Raw genomic sequence first — 26,250 nt, forward strand, 5'->3', positions numbered from 1 at the left:
TTGTTTTGCGGCGTATTAACACTCTCAGTGACACGATAGACACCGGTTTTACTATTTCCTCGTCTGGTGCACTTGTCTGTTTACTTTATTGCCCCGGTAAAATGGCGTCAAATGCGGAATTCGCTTCAAAACGTGTGAAACTTAAAAAGTTAAGATTCCATATTAATTCCGCCATCATAAAATCATTTCAATTTTCAAATCTGTTGAATAAATGAGTTTAAAAGCAACATAACCTCACTTTTATAGAATTTGTAACATTTTAGAGGTTATAATGTATGTTTTCAGGTTATTTATTGATCTTATGTATTGTTTTTGATCACATTGAGGTAAAATATTAATACTATCTGTAAATATTATACAATCTCATCCATCTCGACATAATAACATCAATCGAAAAAGTAAAACAAGTCAGTTTCCATCTAATATCCACAGCGATTCTATTTTATTATAAAATATTATGGCCGTTATGACGAGTGTAAAGCTTTGTAATCCGTATTTGGGTTCATTTAAAATATATATAAAAAGAAAACCGACAACTCCAAAACAATTCCAAATCAAATCATCAACTGTACAAACTTATTCAGCTACCGCGTTAAATCACCTATGCGTCTAATCTTAAAAACTAAATCATTAGTAGATCTACAATCACAAATATTAACAAACATACTCATACTACATATACACAAGTATAATAAGATATAATATGGACATCGTCGTCGTACGTGGGCGGTACGAGCAACGAGAATAAATAGTTTTGCACACGCATAGCTGCCATTCATCAGTAATTATAGGTTATTAGTGTTTAAATAAGAAAAACAATACTTGCACACGGCGGAAGGAAGTGTAATACGTGTCTGACCACATTGTTATCGCGCTTGAATAACTATATCGGGACAATACAGGACGATAACGAAGCCAAACATTCTGTTAAATCTTTCAAAAGATAAATTTTTGCTTGAAAATGTTACATAACCTCAAAAGTTAATGTAACAGCTTCAAACTAACTTCGTTTATATTAAAGCTGGCGTAACATTTAGTAACAATTGTGGCGACAATTGCGCTAAAAATGGAAGAAAACTGCGCTTGTATGGCCCTAGATCCTATACATTTGCTATAGGAATTAATTTCATCGTTAAATATTCAATCAAATATATAAATATGGCCACACGTTTCAATAGTTGCACTTTTTAAGTTTTTCTTTTTGTTTTTTGTTTCGTTTCACTGGTTTCAAGTCTTTTAAATTTTGTTTAAGGCCTTCAAAGTTGTCAAGTGTTTAAATTTGTCTCTGCGTTTCAGTGTTTCGAGTGTTGTGTGAGTGTAATTCGTAAATATCGTGTAAATTTCTCAAATTTTCAACTGTAGGCACGAATTTAAGTTTTCTAGCACTTTTCTCGTATTTAAGAGAAAAGTTCATCTGCAGACGCCGCAAAAACAGGCGTCGAATTAAAATTAAATAAACAGTCAGTATTTGCACTTAGTAAATAGTTAGGAACTAAAATTACACAAATAATAATTTACGTATTTAAATTTAAATACCAATTATTGCAAAATATAAAAATTTTTGTAAATTTTGCAATATGATACCTAAATAATTTACCTTCCTATTGAGATAGGAACCGAAACGCGAACGATTTTTGATTTTAAAGTTTAAAATATAAAAAACAATCACAGAAAAAAAACCACACCTCTTTTGGTGTTTTGATGGGCGGAGTTTCAACTCCCACCTTTACTCATCCTCCTCACTGCAACTTAATGGCGGCGGTGGTGGAGGCGGCGAAGGTGATTCCACTTCGATCGCTTGCCGATCGTGATTCGTCGAACGCACCTTAACCTGCACTGGCATCCCGTGTGCATGCGGCGAACCATGCAGCAGGGGTGTACTCACCCCTGACACCTCCCCAGCAGCTAAGTACACCATACTAGCTGCTCGCATGGACGAATTATTTTTGTTTTCTGGATTAGTTTCTGTAAATAAACCAAACAAAAATAAAATATACTGAATATAAACTTGTAAGTTTGGTTGCCTACCATTAATAATCAGCGTGTATTCATCCGGTGGCATTAAATCATCATTACTCCTTTTTGCCGAGTCACCCGTACCACTATCCTTACAAGATGAATGTTCTGATGCATTATCAGGGTATCTCTTCTCGGAAAAGTCCAACATTACAGTTGAGTTGAGATTCCGCACACTGGAACCACTCATTCCCTTCCGCGTTTGATAAATAATAACCACCCATATAAAAGAGGTTAGAACCGCGCATGACACAACAGTAATGATAATAATGCCCATCATATCACTGAAGGGCATATTCCCAGGCTTGACGATGATTGTACTATGACCCACTTCCACACCCAGAGTATTATTCAGCTTACAGGTGTAATTTCCCGCATCGGAGAAGACGCTATCCACAATAATCATCAATTGTTCCTCAGCAGTAAAAAAATGTCTCTCTGTGGGTGTAATAGGAATATTATCCTTATACCATTGTATCGTAGGCTTCGGCGATCCACTCGCCATGCATTGAATGACAACAGATTCACCCATCTTGACGGTTTTATTCTCCATCGGTTTCGAAAACGAGGGGCGTTCTTCCACAATCAGCGTAGCATTCGCTACAATACTACCAGCTGCATTATGCGCAGTGCAACTATACACGCCCATATCCGATAGTTTCGCACTGATGATAAAAAACATATCATCGCCGGACATAACCTGCATGCGTCGTTCGCGCGCCGCTGGAAAATCATTGCCGCCATCTTTCTGCCAGGCGATTTCCGGCTGCGGTTCGCCCGCGGCCGAGCAGACGAGTTTCGCCGTCGCGCCTGCCTGTACAGTTATATTACTCGGTATTTTCTCGAACGTGGGATAAATAAGCACAGCGATGCTGGATTTTCGCGTGTATGAAGTGCCGAAGCTGTTCGAGACGACGCACTGGTACTTGCCGGCGTCGGCGTGTTGCACGCGTGAGATAGTCAACTGCGAGATGCTCTCGGTGTTGTTACCGTCAGTGGTAGCGCGTACGGTCATGTTATTACCCGGATGACGCAGTTCCACATTATCTTTTTTCCATTTGAAGACCATCGGTGATGGGGAGCTGGAAACAGCGCGGCAAGTGAGAGTTATGCTTTCTTCTTTTAGAGCCATGATTTCAGCGTCTGGTTCTTCTATGATGCGTGGTTTTGTGAGATTGTCACAGGTGAAATTGTTTGAAGGGACGTTGAGGAGTGAGCGACCACGGAGCCATTCGGGGTATGCGCAGACTGTTGTCACGTTCAATGGACGTGTATGGAGGAAATCGGAGAACCATTGGAGGTTGCAATCGCAGAGGAGTGCAGAGGTGTTTAGAATTAAAACCTGAAAAAAGTTTAAAAAATTAATTTTGGTGTAAATTAAACAGGGAAATGTGAAAAATTTACCTCTAATTGTTGTAAATCTTTAAAAGCATTCAGTTGAATACCTCCGATGTTGTTATTATTCATATCCAGGTATTTCAACTGTGTCAAACCGGAAAATGCGTGTTTATTGATCGATTTGATCTCGTTTGACGCAATTGAAAAGTTGCGAAGATTGCTTAATCCACGATAGACTCCATTCGGGTCTTCGATGGACCAAGAAATTTTATTCACGTTCAGATTTCTAATTAATAAAAAACATGTTAACCATTTTTCTTTATAAGTAAAAATAATAATAATGACTTACAGCACATATAAATTAGGCGTATGTGAAAACGCACTCTCCTCAATATTCGTAATCAAATTATTCTGCAAATTTAATACTTGCAGCAGGGACAAATCACGAAAAGAGTCCCTGCGGATGTATTTCAATGCGTTGGAAGAAAGATCTAACTCTATCAACCCTTTGCAGAACTCCCACGCATCGCTGTCAATAGCGGAAATGCGATTGTTGCTCAGCGAGAGACTTGTGAGGCTCTCCAGGTTGTAGAGCCAGGATTTCTTGATTGATTCGATGAAATTGTAATCAAGTTGGCTGGAAAAATAGAATAAATGTAGGTTTTTTTTAAAGAATGGATTATTTTATGACTTACAGTTGTTTAATTCGGGAAAGACCAAAAAATGAACCGTCTGGAAGGTTGCGGATCTTGTTCCGTCGAAGACGGAGTACTGTAACGTGTTCCAGGTACTGAAAACTCAACGCCGTAATATTTTCCAATTGATTACGGTTCAGTTCTCTGTAAATCATAAAGAAAACATGTTACCTTACAAATTTAAAATTTATTTGGGATGTATATAACGCAAATTACAGGCATACGTACGTTTAGTTTATGGACGTGAGAAATAAAAGATTGTTAATTTTAGAAGTGCTTAGTCGCTTTAAAGCAAATTTAAACATTAAAATTGGTCTTTTACTTCAAAAACGTGAAATTCGAATGGTTTAATATATTATTCAGTTCATACAATATTAATTAAGTTTGTTTTATAATTATAACCATTATCTTGTGAATATTTTAGTTATTTGCGTTAATTACTAAAAATTGCGTTGTTTTTATTCGATTTTTGGCGATAAAACGCGTATTTAAGCTCAAAAATTGATGTTGAAAATTACGATTTTTTTAATTATTCCAGAATTTAGAACCACGATACAACTATTATTTCAGGTGTAATTTAATTTTTAGATACGCCGAAAACGATATTGTGTATTTTAGTAGTGCTTAGTCGCTTTAAGGGGCACACCTAGTGTGAAATTTTCAAAAAATCGAAAATTTTTTTTTACCATATTTCGATAGGTTATACCTTTTAAAATAACATACTAAAATTTTAACTTGATATCTGAAATAGTTTTTGAGTAACAGCCATTTGAAAAAGTAGCCGCTCGGCAGTTAGATAGTTGCATTTGATCTTTAAACGCGTTTTTCTCGAAACAGCATTTTTCGAATTTGCTGGCGTGATTACTCGAAGACAAATGATCCGATCGCTATCAAATTTTTTTTGCATCTCCTCTATATAGTTCTCCATACAATGACCCTCCAGTTTTATGATCTGATCAAAAATCGAATTTTGGCTGGCCAAAAACCACCAAAATTTTTGGAAAAATTTAACTTTTTTATTCAAAGTGCCGCCATTTTGTCAATTTTTGATTTTTTTGTTCGCCCGAGGGTCATTGTATAGAAAATATGTTTTAGTTTAAGGAGAATTTTTTCTGTTTGGTTTTGTCGACGGAGAAGGCTGCAATCACGCCAGCAGTGGAGGACCTTTTTTTTTGGCGCCGCCGGAGATCGCGTGTCATTCCAAAACTAATAAATATTTTATTTCAAAAAATTTACTGTGTATTCACAAAACATGTATAAATATACCCTCAAAATTTTAAATAAGTGGACTCACTAGTTTCCTTTATATTTAATTCCAAAAAATGGCCATTTTTTAAGTCGTCACACTAGGTGTGCCCCTTAAAACGCAAATTTTAGCAGAAAACTCGGCATTTTGCTTAAAAAAACTAGAAATTCTGATCATTTAATTTTTTTCTAGTATTTTCTAAATAACTGCCTAATGACTCTTGTAAAAACTTAACTCAATTGTACCGTTCTTTAAACAACTAAACATTTATATAATAATTTTTGAAAAAAAACTATTTTAAGTAATACCCTCTCACTAAAATCTGCTATAAATAGAGCAAAGGAATAAAGCACTTCATAAACCACGCTATAAAAACCCAAACAAAGGCAGAAATCGTTGGTTGATAAGATTACACTCCACTCAACGTCTTACAGTACCTATGCCTATTATAGCGCAATCGTGCAAATCCTTCTGAGTGATAAGGTTAAGTATACACAGCGATAACAACAATACACATCCTATTTGGAGCGTTTATTTTGACGTTGCGACGCGCGGAGCGGAGGCGTAGTGTAAATAAGAAACAAAACAAACAAGCGTTCGTTGTATGTTACCAAGGGCCAGCTAGCAAAACATCGAAAATTTTCCAAAGCCGAAAATAACATAAACTTAAACATAATACTACGTTTAAATAGATTAAATAATATTTGATTGTATAATTGTACTTACAGCACTTTAAGATTGGTTAACTTTCCAAAGTTCTCTTTGTAGATCACCCGGACGCGGTTCTTGTTCATCTTCAGCTCCTCCAGGCGGGTGAGGTCCTGGAGGATGGATTTGTCTACTTGGCCAATGTGATTATTGTTTAAACTCCTGAAACAAAATAAAAGAAAAAAATTTAAAACATTTTTATTTACATTAAAATGAAAATCTCGTATTAACATCATTTTTCTTATTTATTATTCTGTGAAGTTTTGTGCTCTAAAATTGACGAGTATCGAAGAAAAATCATCAATTAGATTAAATAAAACCAGAAAATTGGGTAAAATTAAAAATCAGTATCAAAGAAAATGATTTGTTGTGAAAACATAGTAAAAATATTTTGATCAACTATTTAACTTTTATTTTATACGAAAAAATACCTGAAAACTTCAAGAAATCCAAAAAATTTCCACCAACTTCGAAGCCAACCTGTATTTCTAAGAACCTTCGGAATTTATACTAAGAATCCCCACATACTTAACACCTCTATAATTCACAACAAAACGGAAAATCCTATTTACCTCAAGGAGAAAGAAAATTTAAAAAAATTAAACAAAAGCGCACCTAACACACATTAAAACTATAAACCTAACTCAGTGGAAATCCCCTAATCCATACAATAGATGACGTGATTTGCGTGGTCGTAGAAACATGTCACATTGTAAAAATATCACGTATCAATGAAATTTTATGCATTGTAATGACATTGTAACACACATATTGCAATTACACGAATCAATTTTTTCAATTCTCTGAAACCTCTCATTGTCGCTGTTTCTATTCCCAGTTCCAGCACGTACATGTGTGCAATTATGAAAAACCATCCGTTACAAGTGTGTTAGATGATTCATTGATGATTTGATATAGGATGTTGATGTAGTTAATAACTTCCAGCGAAACCATGAATAATACCAATACACACACACACACATTACATTATTCATATTCATCTGATCTTTGTGTGTAGAATATACGCGGTTATATGTTATATGTTGTGAGTTATGCTCGGGCGTACGATTATGATTACGAAATATTTTTCATGTTCGTGTGTTTATTGTTTATGATATATTCTCGGTCTGTGGCTTATATTATATGAGAAGCGTGCGAATCGGGATTTATCAATGAAAACTCGTCGACAATCGCAGTGAATGAAAACAAATCGAACTATCACGAGTTGAGTATCATCTGTAAACATCTGACATGTAATGAGTTAATTGTTATCAGTGGGGAGGAGGATATAAAGTCTGGACGTCTGAGACAGCGAGTAAAAATACAGCAGATGTTGCTGCAATTCATTAGATTATCAATAAAATGCAACTTTTTGTTGCATCATTTCCATCAGCAGTAATTAATCACGTTAATTATGTTGAGTTTATCGGTATTTTTGTTAATTATGAAATTTTACTAATTGTACAGTGTAGAGATGTTTACAGTGATAGTTTAATGTTCTAGATTTGTTGAGAAATCATTCGAAAGGATTAATAAAATGTTGTTTATAGTAAAATGGGTAAAATATTGAATTTATTTTGAAACCATCGAATGTAGGATAGTGATTGTTTCAATAATTCATTATACCTATATTTAATTATGTATTAAATTATGTACAAAATTTGATAAAAACATTATCAGAAAAAATGTTACAGACGAAAGTTACGCTCGATTTTAGATTAAATATGAAAAAAGTTGAAACAAATGGATTTATAACAATCTATGAAAATTGTATTATGAAAAACTTTTTGTAATTAAATTCTAAATAAGCTTGTGAAAGAATTAGTAAAATATCTTATTGCGTTTCGGAGATATTAATTAAAAAGTAGCTGAGATTAAGGGGTTAATCGAACGAATTATGCCAAATAAACGCGTTTTCTTGTAGTTTTCAGTAATTTACGCAAATTCTACATAAGCTAGGAAAATACTAATTACAAATATTGATTCTGTATTAAATTCTACATCTAATGAGACAATTATTTCCTAAAATTCATTATAACAATAGTTATAGACCAATAAAGTTGAATTTCATTAAGACTGAAATTTGACACTGAATTAAGTTGTAACTCGTGATAAAAAATTGTTTTTATCAACATTTATATATAGTAGATTTGCAATTTAAAACAGAATCGAATTTTAAAAGATTGATTACTTGTAAACTTTTAAAGATATAAATCAAATTAAAGTCCTATCATATTTTTAATGTCCTCCTCGACTTTAATTAAAACCCCGATAACCAACTGCTATTCTAATAATAATTTCTATGTTATCACCTAATTATCTCGCAATATTTACAAAAACATCAATTGTTTGTGAATTAATATATTAAACAATAACACGATAATACTCAGCTTATAATATCAGTTTCAAAACACGTAAAACACCCAATCTAAAATATCAATTTCAATAAACGCGCCGAAATTTATTTTCTTTCTCAAATCGCATATAAACACCAAGCAAACCAAGTAAACCAAGCACTGTGTGACCAACAACCAACAACCGACAACCAACACAACTCGAGAGCATGTGTTGCATTGTGTTTGCATCGTGATGCAATGCGCAATGATTGCCCGGCCTGCGCTTGCATTTGTTCCTTCAATTTACAATTGTCCGACTTATGAATGAATGAAAATAAATAAATCGTTGCTCAAGCCTCAAGTCTCAAGTGTTCATTGTTCAATGAAACCTAATATACACAGTGTAAACTATTCCACGAACGCGCCAACAACAAATTGAACATATACGAAAACACACAACACACAAACAGCACATGAGTAAACTTTAGATTTCATTTTCTTTTATTTGATTTGAGTATTCGACCAAAAAAGGCGAAACAAAATAAACTCGCAGCTATAAAACCTTCAATAAAATCTTGCGTCTTGCATCTCGAATCGTAAATTCACGCACGTCAAGCATTGAATATAAGACTCAAAGATTCTTAGGCTGTGATAACCAAAAATACCAATACAACCAGTTATTTGAATATTCTGAATATATCTAAACGAACACATTGTATATGGAAGCACCAAATAAGGAGATTAATGCAACGCATCCAATTGATAGTAATATCAAGTGAAATAAATTGCATTATGACCACATCAGAATACTAAGCTCTTCTCATACTAAACCCACCAACATCTCCGCTTAGCTCAACTCATCAACCATCAATTGTTATTTTATTTTTTTGAATTTTTTATTCAACATTTATAACACAGGTGTTTTTCTAGATTTTTTTATTTTTTCTCTCCTGATGTGAAGAGAAAAATAAAATTCAGATTTGCTCCTTTGTGCACACGTCTCTCATTCTTACATTGTATTATCACAAAATAAGATTTCCAACGAAGGCGCATTATTCCTCGGTCTTCCAACGCACGGAATAGAAGGTGTTCTTTCTTTGGGTGTGAAGATTCGACGCGTCCTCCGCTTCGTTTAAAATTTATTGTTGCGGGCACACCGAGAGATCTTCCGATTTAAATGCAGCCACTGTGGATGGAGAAGGACGCGGCGAGCGCGACTGAGAAACACCACCACCGCTGAAGGAACCAGCCGGACGGGTATTGGGTATTCTATTCAAAAGGCAGCGCGGGCACACCACACAACAATAACATACCTTTTCTCGCCTGAACGCCCGAACGCATACATATAAACACACGTGTAGAAGAAATGCGGCTTAAAAAGGGCATTCGGATACAGCCGCTTGCTTTATATAGCATACACATATACTTTTAAACATGTGTATGAATACTATTCATGGATTTCTTGCTTTCTATGGGTTGGTGTGCTGCACCACAATACTATTATATGCCACGGACGAAATGCAAGTGGACGGCTGGGCTGCAAGTTGTGAACCCTGCGGACCAACACATTCCGATCTCGCGCTCATGATCTTTACTTCACACCTCGCTCACACCACTGTGGTTAATGGAGGGTTCATGGTTCATGGTTGCCGGGGAAGCCATGTGTGGTATAATGTATGTCTTCGGTTGGTGAAATTGATGCCTTTTGGGACAACCAGTCTCTCGGTTGATGCAAGATCAATTGATTGTATGTATATTGTCGTCTATGGTAGAATAGTCACAGTCGAGTTCACTAATACGAATTGATGGGGTTTGAGTTTTTAATTAATGACAAAGGGACTAGAGCTAAGGAAGGTAGAATAATGATATTGTGGGAGCTTACTCCAGAAAGTGTAAGAGGCGAATAAGAATCTAATAGTATAATAAGAATCAGAGCGTTTAATCAACCGAGTGTTTAACAATGTTTAGCCACGTGATGCTTACGCTATTTTTTATGTTTCTACTCTATTTCCACGTTTAGGTTTTTGTAGTGGAACTTTTGTATTGTAAAACTTCGAACTTCGAACAGGAAACTGGCATTTCATAGGATCTTGTGCTCCACCCCATGACTAAAGCCCGTGACTAAAGTACTTTTAACGGCTTCAGCCGTCCGCGTTTAAAATAATAATTTGTAATTTTAAGGATTTTACCGACTTTTTATAAATTTTTTCCAAAACTATTCAAGTTATAATAAAGATTTTTACATTACATATTAGATTGGGAATTCAATTTTACATCAACATAACGTGAGATTTGACAAAATAAAACACCGGAAACCAAGTTATCGCAGTTATTGCCCAATAATTCATAAATGATAAATACTGCAATTATAATTCCTTCGACAATCAATTCTGTATTAAATTCTACACAAAGAGGACACAAAATTTGCGAGAATAAGCGATCACAAAATTAATTATGGTCAAATAATTAAGAATTTTGTTAATTAATCAAAATATCTTCATAACTTTTATTACAAAAATGTTATCATTAAACTCTTAATGATAATAGATGCTAAATTAAATTCTAAACCTATATTTCCAAGAATTATTCTTCCGGTTTATTGCATTTTCGCGTTATTGATTAAAGACTACCGAGAGTAAATTACTCCACACCATTCCCAAACCGGTACTTATCCCGCGGCCATTTGTAAACAAAACCACCCGCATGTGTTATTTAATTGAACAATTAACACTTACAGTGTCTTCGTCCAATTAGGCAGATTGGAAGGCATCGCATCCAGGCTGCGATTGACGCAGGAAATCGCCGTACTGAGACTAATGCAGACGTCGCGATAGTCCAGCGAGACGGCGTGCGCCGCGACGCTCAGGCGGCAGCAGCACACCACGACGGCGATCAACGTCGCCGCCGTCGAAACACCCACCATTTTGGAAACGGAAAAAACGCACACACTCACTCACACCCGCGTGCGTGCGTGCACGTAGTCAACAACACAACACAACACACACAGCGCCCAACACACAACTGCTGACCGAAACGCAGCAGCAGGCGTATACAACACACCGCAGAAGCACGGGGAAGCGCGCACACGTTATCCGTGCGAATCGGAGCTCATCGTGTGTGCGCGTCCGCGATGCCGTGATTATTCACTTGTCGTGGAAGTCGAAGGTGGCGCGGAAATGCGGGCGCACGTCGGCGTTGTGAGAGATTTTCACGCGAATGCTGACATACTGCTGCGCGTCAGCGGTGCCATAACAGTGGAGAGCGCGCGCGCGACCGTGGACGGATAGAGGAACGCACACCACCGGCCACGAGTAATTCTACACTGAAGTGAGAAGCGAGAGGAAAGAGAAAACGCAGCGCACGCAGGTAGTGGCGCTGTTGGCTGCAACTACGCCAACTATACGTACTTAAACGCCAACGCAGTGTGACTTAACTTAGTAGCGGCCTACAGTACTACAGCCAACAGCTTCATAACTCAACGTGCAGAGGGCGCTAGGAGTAATAGTGTGATATTGATTTATAGCTGTATACTACCCAATAAACGCATAAAATGTGTTTGAAACTCAAAATAAACCCATAAATCAAGCAAAATTCTTGTAAAATGCAAAAAAATTGTATAAAATTTAATTTTTAAACTTTCTACTACTTAAAACAAAGATTCTGTGGGTGTGTCGTTAAATATTATCAAATTATTTCACTTTAAAACCAATTTTAAATGCTTCTGAGTAAAAAATAAATAAATAAAGCAAAGTCAACAAAAGCAATCGACAACAAGATATCTTATCACTGGCATTTTGCATCGGATGATTTCATACTTTCACACATATATACAATTACATCATATTTATGTTTTGATTAATGGGAATCAGCCCGTGTCAAGTTATTATCGCCATCCAAACAAAAATAATAAACAAATAAAGTATGCGCAGATTTGGTTAGGTTCCTTTAAGGTAGACAACCCAATACATTAATTTGGCAATAAATCACGCAAATGTATAGAATGATAAACTTATTAAATGATGATTGGAGTGGTGTGATGTATTGCTCTGCAATGTTGCGCAAATTAATAATATTAAAGTAAAACATTATTGCATCACGTGCCTCTTATCCGTCGTTATTATAGTATTATTGGTATTATCGATAATAATATTGGTGTAATGTGATATTAGCATTATTGTTAATAAAAATATTCTTTGTTTTTTTCGTGTTTTTTTTGGAAAAAATTGAAAAAATGTTATAAGCTAGTATTGTTTTCAACTTTACTTTTAAAATATTCCATTCATTGAGACGTCGAATTGTCTATAACCTGTTTTTCATGCAAAAACTAACTTTTGCACGCATAATTTTTAGTAAAATTGTTAAATATTTTTACTTTCTTATTCAAGACCTTGTATGTGCCGATTCTATCAATAAAATTCGCAGTTTTATTTTAAAGAAATAAGAAATGCTAATAATGCACTTCAGCGCCATCTAGGATTCAATTATTTTACTATAATTCTAATCGAAGGTCTATACCAATTTTCATCCCTTATTTAACACCCTTTAAATCACCATTTTTGATATTTTAATACTTATTCTCTTATTCGGAGTCAAGACGAATCCAAAAAATCATTGATCATCTAAATCTGTCCAACCGTTCTTGAGTTATAAAAGCTGTAACTAACACAACATTGTTTTATGCATATAAACGTACATATTACATTGTATAGAATATCAAATATTTAATTATTGGCATTTTTTCAATATTTTACTTAATGACTTGACGTTTGAATGCAAAATATGATTAGAATAGTTTAAACAATGGGCAAACGTCAACGTTGATAGACGTCAGTCCTAACCTTGAACTCTCCGGGACATAACCACAACCACAACCAAGAACAATAAACTTGCGATGCGATGTTTATGTTGCGATGGCGCGAATATGCGAAAAATGAAACGAGTTGTCAACTTTGACACACGTGTGTCAATAGCTCATAAATGTGCATGTGTAGTCGGTGCATGGAAACAAATATTAGACCGGTGCATTATTGTTCAAATGCAAATCTATCGTCTAATGTCTACATCATTATGCATTGTTTGATAATGTTAATATTGAACTAGGTACATATCTAATAAAGTATTAATTATTTATTATTTTGCTTGAATTTGTTGCAAATGGAATATTTTCTTGTTTCTTTTATTATTTTCATTGTTTTTTTTTCGTAATTTTTAGAATTTGTGCAAAGAAATGTTGTAAAAGAACAAAAGTTTCCAAAAATATTAAAAACTATGAAATTATATTTAATTTTGGGGGTACTAGATGGCGCAAGTAGTTAGTTTAAGCAGTTGAGTACTCATTTTAAAAGCGCCACAGTAACTTAAAAATCATATTTTAAAGAAAAAAAGTTTTAGTAGAAACTGAACACGTTAATTTTTATGGGTTATGAGTAAAAATGAACAAAATAAGAAAAAAATTGTGCAAAAATGCTTAAAAACAAAAATTTGTCTACAAAAACATAAAACTGGCCCTATACACTCATGAAAAATAATAAATACCGCCCTGACCATTCCATAAGACCAGTCTAATACACTAGATACTTTCCAATAGTAAATTTTACTTTTTTTGTGTTACCCTGTCCCGAATCTTCATTTTTTGCCAACTTTTCCGTCAACAAATATTGATTCCCAATGTCAATGACGTGTAAATGGTGTGATGTTGCACGAGGAGATGTTTAGCAAATTATGATGACAACATCAACAACGTTTCAAAAACAATCACATTAATTTGACAACAAATCGTGCAAAATAACTACACAGTGTTGTTATTCACTACGTTATGAGAATGACGTAGGAAGTGCGTTGTGTTATTTGTATTATACCATAAATAATAACACTTTTTGCGAAGCAATTTGAAGAATTTTAAGTTTTGCGAAATGATTAAACTATTTTCCAAACATTTCCAGTTACTTCCACTTCACGATTTAAGGTATTTCAGGGAAATGCATAAATATTGACATGACAGTCCAAAGTTCGTCAAAATATAGTAATGAGGTAATTTAGCCAAATTATTTGTGCTATTATATTAGTCAATATTAGTTAAAATTGTCAATAATAAACAATTATTCAGTTGAAAATTTTGGATAAAAATGTGTTAATACTTGATTAGCTGAAATCTTTGAATTATTTATAAAAGAATATACTAAGTGCTTACCAAATCACATGTATTTGCATTTTTATTCTACTACAAAGTTATCTTCCAAAAATTGATAAAAACAAAAAATATTCCAATATTTTGCTTGTTATACGAAATATGATCCAAAAAGATAAAAATTGCATCACTTGACGATATAATTATTAAATCCAAAAATGGATATCTATATTTTTTTCGTTACTACATAAAAAATAATTATTATTAACCCCTACTTTACCATAATATTATACTAAAATATATACCTAATCTCATACTATTAATACTACCTCCTAGTATAATATTTCCCCATAATATCTATTTTCAACAAACCAGAAACATATTTCCATTGCTTAATTTTACTATTTTACTAATTACAATGATACCGACAACGACAACAGAATCTTTAATTATTTTTTGCACGCATCTGACACGTGGAATACATAAAAGTAAATACTTGAGTGTCAACTAAAACATTCTTTATTTTCATAGTTAAATAAACGTTTCCCGATGACAAACGTGCCAGCTGTCATAATACATTATATTCTTTATGTATGTAGCTATGTCGATAATATGATTGCTAAAAAAATGTATAAAGACGTATTAAAATCTATCTATATCGACTGTATGGGTATGTTTTACTCCTGTTTTGTCCTTGCCCTTTGTAAGTCTATATTTCTGGTATATTGAAGCTATTCATTAGGTGCACTTTAAAATTATTACCTATTACCTATCACTTACTACTTACTTTCATGTTTATGGGGTAGTACATACTGACACTAAATATACGTCTGCGTTTACTATCACTCTATTTGCTGATAATGAAAATAAAATGAAAATAATAATGATAATAATAATAATCATATTGAAGTTGAATTACCAATAAATATGTATTAAGTAACACGTTCCTAGTTATCAAGTGCTTTAAAATATGTTGGAATTTAAATTAAAGTTGAAATTTTAGAAAATAGAGTCTAAACCATAATAATAATTTTGGTTTAGTAGTTGTAGTTGCCAATAGGAAAATGTGATCCTGTTATCATTCTATAAGTTATAAGTTATCCATAAACAGAAAGCAAATTAAGCCAATGATTGAGCATGATTTGATGCTTATCGGATCAATTCTACGGCAAATAAAGTCATTCGAAAGAAAATACAACCTAGGTGTCGATTGGGAATAGGGATATGACGTCACTATTGAGTTGTTTGTCCTGATTGGTATTGTACATATCTGGGCGCTATCCCTGAACAGTTACTTCATATTAAAATAATCAACCAAGACACACTTACTTAATAAAAAAAAAATTATAAACACGTGTTATGTTCTCCATGACAATCTGATTTTCAATGATAGTCATTCTGCACATTATTGATAATAATTAAATTAAATAATAAGTAAATAATTAAATAATAACTAGAGAGCACAAAAACACCTACCTCTAACAATCTGATTGTAAAACCCCTAAACAACCTCTAAATCACCCCTGAATTGAAATATTACAAATTTTATTATCTCCACGTGTAGTTTAAACTTTTTAAACGTGTCTATCGTGTCAATAAGCTATCACTTACAAGTTAATACCCCACATAACACCACTCCTATAAATAATTATTTAATCACTAATAAAACAATTAAAAACCACCCTTTCTCCAATTTCCCACCCAAGTATAACACGATACATTTAAGGACAAAAAAGTAGCACAAAAAACAACACCACCATCCGTTTGTTTTCCTAACCTACTTTTACCATTCCATTTGATATCACCTATAACTTATAAAACATATTTACGAGTACTACAAGAAAAATCCAATAAACTTGACCAGCAACAGTACACATCAGTACACGCGCACCGAAAACACCTTAGTACCTCAGTACACATGCACTCAAATATCAACTTTACCTATTCTTACATTGTATTAACCATACAAAGTAAAAATCTGCCAAAATGTTCAACTTGCGTCAATAATTGATAATAGTTCCTTAAAACCAACGCAATTAACATGTCTGGTCAATTTACGCATGATGCGATCATACGATACCACATTCATCCTTTATTCTTTATTCTCACATCATCATTGGATAACAATGCCAAACATGACGACGAAATTGAAATCCATTCAAATCTAACACAAGCAACAATAAGCTACCAACCAAACCAACCAAAAATAGCACAAACTATTACTATTTTTAACCTCGAATCTTAACCTATATGCAACCTACGCCAATGCCTCTAACCTAAAAATTAAAAATGGCAAAACTCTGTCCATTCTGTGACCCCGCCACGCGACTCTACACTAATTATGCAATCGCAAACAATCGCTGGACAATGATAAGCAACTTATCCACTAGTTATGCATCCACAACGAATTACCGAACCAGGTGTACGTAGTTTATTATTGATGATAATGATAATCGTGCCATTGTTCATTGACTCCGCGCGCGCGAGTTCAAAGTGTTGCCTCAATCCATAACATTTATTCTCAAACAAAACAAAAATGAAAATATTATAGTTATAAGAGGTTCAGACAAATGAAGCCGGGTGCGGCGTGTGATCCGCGTGCATGAGTGTGTATCGTGCGTGACACGCAGTGTTTATTGCGCATGCGGAGAGTATTGATTCGCCGCGTTTGAATTTCCCGGCGAAAATCAGGTGAGCCCTCCGCTGACCAATGAGCACGCAGCGCTGCACCAATCGCGCGCAAGAATTATGGTGTGACTGTCGACAACGCCAACGGCAAAAGATACCCAAGTATTGGTGAATGTAATGTAATCCATGTTATTTTAAATATAAAATATTTATTAATTAAAATTACAACGTGAAATGTTATTTAACATGTTTATAAATAAACTTATGACACATGCACACAGAGAATATTATATACTACCACATATAGAATGATACGTCTGCCAAATTGGCCAGTGTGCCAGTTCGTGCAGCCTGCATGGTGAATGAATGCGCACGCCAGAAAAATAACGTGATTTCAGGCATTTCGAGTGTCGATTTTGAATCGCTAGATGTATCATGCCCACCTACCATTGGCACCCACCCCGCACGTGTTCGTGTGTTTCCGCGTGGCGCGACCCGACCTAGCCGACCGTCACCCCACTCTGGTATACACGTCGTATAAAAGCGCTGTAAGAGCGCTGCGAGCGTTCAGCTAACGACGGTGAGCCGAACTGTACCACTGTACACTCTCGAACCGTTCGCGTGTCGGGTATACACACAGTATACACCACAACCGGTGTATAGGTCGTGAGTGACATTCGAAACAATTTGTGAAGTTTTTTATTTGGGACTTACCAGAATATCCATCAAGATGAATACCTACGGCGATAATATCAACATCACCACAAACATGGAAAATAACAGGTTAGTTTTGATTCTTAGCCGAGAAAAGAAAAAAATGTAATGCGCGCGTCGCACGGCGATCGGAAGATTCAGTGGGCCAATCAAAACGCACGAAACAAGTGCAGCAGGGTGTTGAGGTGTGAGCGGTGTCGATGTGATCAGAATGGAATAAAACGTTTTTTTTCGTGAAGTTTAGAGGTGAAAGCTGCACGCGTTGCAGAATTTTTAAAGAAAAAGAATTGCTAATAACAAAAGTAATGGTCCGATACTAATTAATAGCGCGGTTGTAGTATGAAGGCGCGGACTTTATTATGCAATCCTTCGAATAAGTGTGTCAGATTGGTGTGCACATTGAAGAGTCTAAACAAGCCGAACGTTAAATATTTGAATATCGAAATACATATGTAATTGCACGCTGGATGAGAAATCGATAGCGACCCCGGTGCGCACACCTAACCATGACCTTCGCGTTGTGTCCTACAGCTGATTCTAGAATATATGCAACTTGCAAATCACGTTTAGCGCAGGAGTACAGTTAGAATTTTTTTTTAGGTTAGATTAGTTTTAAAATTTAGAAATTGTGATTAAATTTTATTCAGACTAGTGCGCGTGTGAAATTATATAGCAAATTGTAGATAATGTTGTTATCTAGTGATTTGTTAAACTTACTCAGTTGATTTTGTGGTTTTTCCGGATGAAAACTTAATTTTACGATGAGTGTTAAACGTGCTCGTCATCATTGTGTGTCACTTCATGTATAGGCAACCATGTATACACGAAAATAACAAACTGTCATTCTTCCGTTCCAGAAATTGTTTGCGCAGAATCGCTCGTCATGACGAAACGGAATTCTCCAATCAAAGCATCCTCAACGCAATGGAAAAGTTCGTCAAGAGTGTGAACACGATGGATGAAACCATCCTGGTGCCTTGCCGCCTCATGGATCTGAAAGTCGGCGATGATCAAGACCCATCGGCGAAACAAACCGCCGTCAGTGCAAACGCAAGTGCCAATGGAAAATCCAAACAAAACATAGGCAACCTCCTTAACTCAGCGGATCTCTTCGACGTCTACAATATGCTAAACAATATCAAAGAAAACCTCTTGTGGGGCCAAGCACAATCCGCTGACTTCGAAGAGGAAAGCACACCTGAAGTCAAACCACAGCCGGTGAAAGAACAAGTTCAAGTACAAGGTCAAAGCCAAACTCATCAAAAGGGTCACGTGAGACGTCCGTCAACTGTCAGCGTCTCTTCGACAAACTCCGCCTCGAGCATCAGCGACTCCGACTCGGAAATCGGCGCAGATGGCGCTGAGAACGATTCGGGCATTGAGGAATCCCATCAGGATGTTGCCGATCGCACCGCGCAAGTCGCACACAATTTCCGGCGCCATCTACACGGCTTGACAAGAAGTCTCAAGCAGTTGACAGACGCCGCGCAGTACCTCACGACACGCTACCAGCATGACATCGGCAGTCCGATTTGATGATGAGTTGGCATCATTCACCATCGAATATTAAATTAAAAATTACAAAAATGTTGAACTTGTGATTGAAGTCTGTGCGCGCGCATGCAGTGAATCTATTTAGTCTAATTTGTATACCATTGTGAGAGGTGGAGAAGGAGAGGAGGGGGGAGAAGAACATAACCTATCATCTGGACTACCTGCTGCTACTACAAAACTATTCCAATTGTTTAATTTTTTATTATTACGGCGTGAATTTGTAAAATTCGAAATTTTTGAGTTGTTTCTAGTAGTGTTAGGGATGTAAGATGGTTGGGAACGTGTGAATGTTGCAATGTGTGCATGGATGAATGTGGAAGTGAGTGCAAAGGTGGGTAGATAGATTAGATGTGTATATTTTTTAAGATGAACGCTGAAAATAATTTATTATGTCTAGGCATTTGTTATCCTTTGATTGTACCTCTTGGAATATTGAAGTTTTATTAATATAAAGAAGTACCAAAATATTTATTTTGTTTTAAAAATATTTAACATGTGATTTTTACTCATACATTATGTTACAATGCCAAGAATATATATGTTGCGATGAGGTTGGGATTTTCCACGAAACATCAGTGGGTTATGAAAAAGTGACGCCATTTTAAAAATAGTCACTGTGTCTATTTCTGTATTACTGTGTTGTGCGGTGTTCTCTTATACAAAGTTTCTCGATGTTTTTGTGTTGGAGTATATACAAAAACAATTTGTAATATTGGTAAAAATAGGAACATTGTTCCAAAACATCCAGATGTTTATGCGTAATTGAAAATTAGTGGAATTATTTATTTATTTTGATGATATTTGAGTTGTGGAATGCAGAATATGTGTTTATTTTGAGTTTTAGTGCGAGGTTGGTGATTTTTTTTATGTAAAGCAACTTACAAAGTCGAAAATGTAGCTAAGATATTTTGAAAAACTTACCAGAGTGAGTAACTTAACACTGACGTCACTTCCCGCATTTGGGCGTCATCTGGTGTAGGGAAATATGACAACCATGAGCAATTTTTTTCATTTTTACCAACTAAACAAATAATTTCCACAAAAATTAGCTTTTTGTGACAAATTTTCAGTTAATTTTTGTTAAAAATAACTAAATATCAAATTTTTTAGTGTTTTAGTTAACATATTGGTATTTTAGCTCCGCCCTCACATGTCACAATCATTTAACCTAACAAAAACATATTTTTTATCAACTAATTCAACAATTTCAGATCAAATTTCTGATTCCAAGTATATGATAAACATTTCCCAACATTTCTCAACATTCTAGAACACATTCCTAAAACAAGTGTCTATTATTGCCTTTATTATTGTGTGTTTTATTTTCAGAATAAAATGATTCACAAAACACTTGTTTATTCGAGTTTATATTGCGACATATAACCAGGCAATACATATCATCAAATCATGAATTTGAGCAAATTCATAATTACAAAGAATAAAAAGAATACTCACTAGATAGCTAATAATATGGTGTGTTTTGCATGCATTACCACACTTACACTCTTTGCACATACACATAAACAATCGGCGATTTAATCGGAGGTTATTCATTTGTTATTGCATCCAAAACAAAACACTATAAAAACTAACAACAAAAAGAAAAAAATCAATGAATAGTAAGAAGATATAATGAAATGAACTTCAACTTTAAGGTTATATTTAAATATCAAGTAGTTTTTGTTTTGTGTTTGTGTTTATTTGAGGTTAAGTTGAGGTTTGAAACGTGTAATCTTGATATTTAAGGTTATAATCTGTTTAAAACTACTAAAAACTAAATTTGGTAGTAAAATAATAATCTCTGGATAATAATATACTAAAAATTTAGTAAACCACGACTGTTGTTTTCATCTTGAGGTAGGTTTTGAATATTAATGTCTTCGGACTTGAATGATTCAGCAATTTTTCAAATCATTTTAATTCTATATGTTAATCTCATGTAAATTTATATAAAACAGGTCGTCGGTTTGTCTACTTTTTTTTTTCTTCCTCCTAAAATATTACCTGCTGTGTTTCTTGTTTTAGTTTTAATTTTAACTGTTTCCATGTTAACAGTTGCTTTAGTTGCTTTTGCTTTAGTTAATATAAACAAATCGAGGAGTATACATCAACCTATTATATTCTCAGTGTGAGTATAACAGTGTTGTTGATTAAATTTTAATCTTTAGACTTTGTAAGTAGATGCTTGCTGATTTGAATGATTTTAATACTTTAATAAGCACTCCGCTAATATTTGAAATGTTGAATGGCGAATTCTCTTCATTCGACCTCAATCGCCACTCAAGGTTAATCGTAAAATATGTTTAGATGTGTACGAAAAAAAAAGAGACTCCGTTGGGTATCAGTTACAACCTGCGCAAATTACTAATTTGTAGAGTGTGGGTAAATATTTGCAACACTTGAACAAAACAGGAAGAGAATGGAGGAGAAACAACAGAAACAGGAATTAAGAAAAATATGAAAGGATAGACTTAGAATTACAAAAATAACTGCAATTTTAATTTTGTATAGTGCGTAGATAAATTCGCATTATTTTTTGCTTGTTTTTGTGTTTGGTGTTTTGTTACCTTGATAATACGCGCAATAAAAATATTTCTAAAATTTAAATAAAAAAGTAGGGGAGTTACTATAAGGTTTAATGGCGACATTTGTTCTTGGTTAAATAAATAACCTTTCATTACAGTTATTCAAATAAAATGTGAATAAAAGAGGAAAAAGTTAAAAAGTTAAAAGTCCACCATTAAAAACCGATTAAACGATTATTTATGAGTTGTGCCTATGATGAATGAACAATGGTCAAAATTAAAGTTCATTCATAGTGATTGTTAGGTAAGTTGGGTGTACTACTGTCACGAGGAAGTGAAAGAATGAAGGAAGTGAAAAGTACTTAAGTTAAGTCCATTCAAGTAACGCGTACTTAGCAAGTTCAAACACTTTTACAGTGAGTTGTTGATTGGTGAGTTTGGTTGAGTGTATTGAGCACGCGACCAGGTGATGACCGATTAATTTACGTTTAAAATGTAATTATTTATTCCGGGCACATGATTTCAAATGAATGAATGAATGCACAAATATTTTTATTGTCATCATGTCCTTATGCGATATATGAATGACAAAAACTGTTAAAATATAAAAAAATTAAAATAAAATATTTAAGTCATTGTGTTAAGTCTAGTATTGGTATATAAAACATAGATCTATTTGTTTATTTAAATAAAAGTGCAAAATTGATTATTTTATCAAAAAGAAATTTGATCAGAGCAGAAAACTCAAAATTATTATCATTTCTAAAAGTTTTTCTACTTAAATTGCTAATAACTTTATCTCCAATGAATTTATCACTTTTATCAATGTATAATTAGAAGTAGAATTTAATTAGTAAGCTATTTATGAAAAAATTCATTAATTTATCTTAAATAGTTTTTTGATAATCAATGAAAAACTAAAATATTACAAGGATCATACAAACCGTATGTCACTTTACTTATAATTGCCGAATATGTAGTCACTCACCATTCACATATTGATTAAATATTGAACATTACTCCTAGTTCTATTTTCCTAGCACATATTTATACTATTATATATAAATATTCTTTTTTATTATTGAGTTTTGTGTATGCAATCATGTGCAATTATCGTTTTACGATCAATTATATCGAAGGCACTGAAAAAAGCAATTACTCCGATATGCGCGCTGATATAAATAGCACATCATAGCTCGTTTTGTTCGGTATTGTTTAACTATATAATACCTAATATTGGATAGGTTTTTATGGTTGTAAAAATGTCATTGCCAACACGAGAATTACATATATTCATTTAGAAAGAAAATAAAAGCATTAAATTAAAAAAAAATTAAAATATTTAAATTAAAGATATTTATTATAACTCAATCATCAATTGAAGATTAATAGACAATAACTTCGTTGAATATTTTTAATATATTTGATGGATATACAAATATTTATACAATTTAACACTTCAACTAATTTTTCTGTTACGTTTTAGATAATTTTTTAAAATTATTACCAAAATAATTAAATTATTTAAAATTATTTCATTTCCTGGTTAGTCTAGACTACATTGTGCGTATGTTCTTATCGAATAACTGCTTCTCTATTTAACTCTAACTTTAATTTGAAGTAAAAGCTTTCAAAATATTTAAAAAAAATTTTTTAGTGCGTTCACAACTCAAATCCTTCCCGTTTTATGAATAATAAAAAAAATATTCATTGTCACCATTAATAATTACCGCCAATAAAATTATATAACTATTGGTCATGCCATAATGCCATTATAACAATTGATAGTAAAACAAGTACTGAATTAATTCATTAAAATCGTTAATTCAATCATTAATTAAATTAAATTGGTTGAAACAACTTTAATCGACATACGAGTGCAAGTATCATTGGTTTAATTTAATATGTAAAAGAAATACATAAAAATAATTGTTTAATATGATAGTGATAGTAACACACTACTGGTTAATGTTTAATTAATATTTTAATTGGCATTGTCTATCAATCTGTTTTTATGCATGCATAGTGTGTGTGTGTGTGTGTGTTTGAGAGTGTATTATGTAATTACGTAAATGCAAGCACAGACAAATATAAATTGGTAATTGTTATCCAATCACGATGGCTATTTATGTAACATTTATTCCCCTTCAGACGATTTTTTCGTGTTAAACAATCGTTTGTAATTGTTTCTAATTATTATTTACACGTGGATATAACAGACCTTGATTAATCTCATTAATCTGAAAACAAGATGTACGTATATCTAAAAATTACAGAAAGAAACAAATTTTCAAATTTTTTAAAGTTTTTTTTTTTTTCAAGAAAAAAGTTCAAAATGATTTGTTAGTAGATTTTATCTTTATTTTGGCAACAAAAAGTAGTCTATGTTATTCTCCTAGGTCCAAAGTATGTCTATACTAAAATTTATCAAAATTGTTTCAGTGGTTTTTGTGTAGCAACGTCACAAACATACATTTAAACACAATTTTTATTAGTTAGGTAGCTTTTTCAGGTTTTTTCGATGCAATAACAGAAATAAAACAAAATTAAACTCTAAAATAAAGAATAATTAAGTTCATTTAATCCAAAACTTAATTTGAAAAGGGTTTTAGTAAATTTCCTAAATTTATTGTTAATAAAACATGAAAATCTTCAAAAAAAATTAAAAAATCAAAATTTTAAGTAATTATAATTTCTCATCTCTCTTAAACAAAACAATAACCTAAATTTTAAACACAATATTAAACCAGGTCATTCAACATTAGGAAATAACACAATTAAAATGACTCATTATTATTATTGTTAGATGATAAGTTAATTATTGAAGTGGAATTTATCCACTTGAAATGTCGATGGCGATGATCAATCGAAAATCCCATGAAATTTCAAATTCGAAAAGCAATCTTGATTGGCATATGTTTGATTCGTATGCTTGATTCGGATGTGTGTTGATGTGTACGCAATTGAGTGCGCAATGAGCCAATGATTTGATCGATCTCGAAACCGAAATAAACCGCACCACACACCACACACATCGCATCAAATGCCATTCGGAGTGCACGCTCAAAGCTCGTGGCGCGTATTGGCACTTATCATGGCACGAGCCGTCGCGATTAATTATAGTGCATATTAATATATTGATTGGGTATTATCAGAGTAGACACAGACAGAGAGAGAGAGATAGAGAGATAAAGAGAAAGAGTTTAATTATTTTGTGGGATTTATGTTTTATATTATGGGAGATTATGGTATTAGGTAGGAATATTTATTTGTTTGGTTTGTAATGTTATAAATGTTGGTTTTTGTGTTTTTGGGTGATATTGGAATGGAAATATAATTTAGAGTTTTGATGATTTGGTAGTTCCGTTAGCTGCCACTGGGGTTGAGAAGGTCGCGGACGTGTCGTGCGTCACGTAGTGTCAAATAAATTGCATAACTTCATCCCTAACAACTGTGGTAGGCAGAAATCCCCATCCCTACTAATATTATAAATGCGAAAGTCCTGATGTTTGTTACACTTTCACGCAAAAACTACTTAACCGATCATCATGAAAATTTGTACACATATTCTTAGTGGTCCCCGAATGGTTATAGGCTACTTTTTATTTAATAAAAAAATTATATTTAAAATAAAATAAAGAAATTGTTTAGCCAATAATACCTCTGCATCTGGCTATTTGACTACTTTAACGCTATCTAGCATTCCAGCAATGAAGCTCAAACCTAAGTACTATAGTACCATCACACTGTATTATCACACTGTATTACAGCTATGTCAACATCAAATCCAATTGACTACACTATGGAGACTGTACACTATACTTCCATAGACTATACTTTCAGCCATTTTAAACTTCCCGCCATTCTACTTCATTGCTACTTTTTCTGTGACTACAGACGCGTACGGAAGCAACTTCATTATTTTAGATATTCGCGAGCGAAGCCACGGGTTAAAGCTTTGTTTTGACATCAATACACATATAGTAAAGTAGTAAAGTAGTAAAGTAGTAAAGTAAAAACACATATTTCCAATAATACATTTTTTTTGTGAAATTTTGCACAACTAAAATTAAAATTTCAAATTTCTCCAAAAATTTTATTTTTTCTTGTAATTTATGTGTTTTACATTAATTCCAACACAGTAAAATAAGTAATATTGCGTATTTTTAAATGATATTTTAATTATTTCCTAAATTCTATGATAAAAATATCTAAAATTCTATAATTTACCAAGATTTCCCTAATAATATCAATTTCTATAATTTGTGTGCGGAAATAAATTCTACCGTTCAACCTGGAAGTGTGGATTTACGCGTTAATTGATTTGAATATGGGAGTATGACATAAATGACTTAATTACAAG

The 26,250-nt window shown here is 33.6% G+C and overlaps 2 protein-coding genes across 3 annotated transcripts; one reads left to right on the forward strand and one right to left on the reverse strand.

Moving 5' to 3' along the window:
* Nucleotides 1-274: 274 nt before the first annotated feature.
* On the reverse strand, nucleotides 275-18,645 carry lbk (leucine-rich repeats and immunoglobulin-like domains protein lambik). 2 transcript variants are annotated; one of them, XM_065309069.1, is made up of 7 exons: nucleotides 18,526-18,645; nucleotides 6,022-6,165; nucleotides 4,050-4,193; nucleotides 3,704-3,991; nucleotides 3,421-3,640; nucleotides 2,029-3,358; nucleotides 275-1,965 (listed from the first exon to the last, which is right to left on the reverse strand). In XM_065309069.1, exons 1-7 carry the CDS (start codon nucleotides 18,594-18,596, stop codon nucleotides 1,727-1,729), a joined length of 2,436 nt encoding a protein of 811 aa, XP_065165141.1. In that variant the 5' UTR covers nucleotides 18,597-18,645; the 3' UTR covers nucleotides 275-1,726. The 2 variants fall into 2 exon arrangements, with proteins under 2 accessions (XP_065165141.1, XP_065165140.1); XM_065309068.1 differs by lacking the exon at nucleotides 18,526-18,645 and adding an exon at nucleotides 11,075-11,675.
* LOC135796942 (mid1-interacting protein 1A) lies at nucleotides 17,643-19,829 on the forward strand. Its single transcript, XM_065309070.1, has 2 exons — nucleotides 17,643-17,877; nucleotides 18,666-19,829. Exons 1-2 carry the CDS (start codon nucleotides 17,825-17,827, stop codon nucleotides 19,342-19,344), a joined length of 732 nt encoding a protein of 243 aa, XP_065165142.1. The 5' UTR covers nucleotides 17,643-17,824; the 3' UTR covers nucleotides 19,345-19,829.
* Nucleotides 19,830-26,250: the final 6,421 nt, after the last annotated feature.

The sequence above is a fragment of the Atheta coriaria genome, unplaced genomic scaffold, assembly GCF_025399875.1.
Source record: "Atheta coriaria isolate IRGN ID8LTWV9N9 unplaced genomic scaffold, Caltech_Dcor_3.1 hic_scaffold_8_pilon, whole genome shotgun sequence".
Taxonomy (NCBI): domain Eukaryota; kingdom Metazoa; phylum Arthropoda; class Insecta; order Coleoptera; family Staphylinidae; genus Dalotia; species Dalotia coriaria.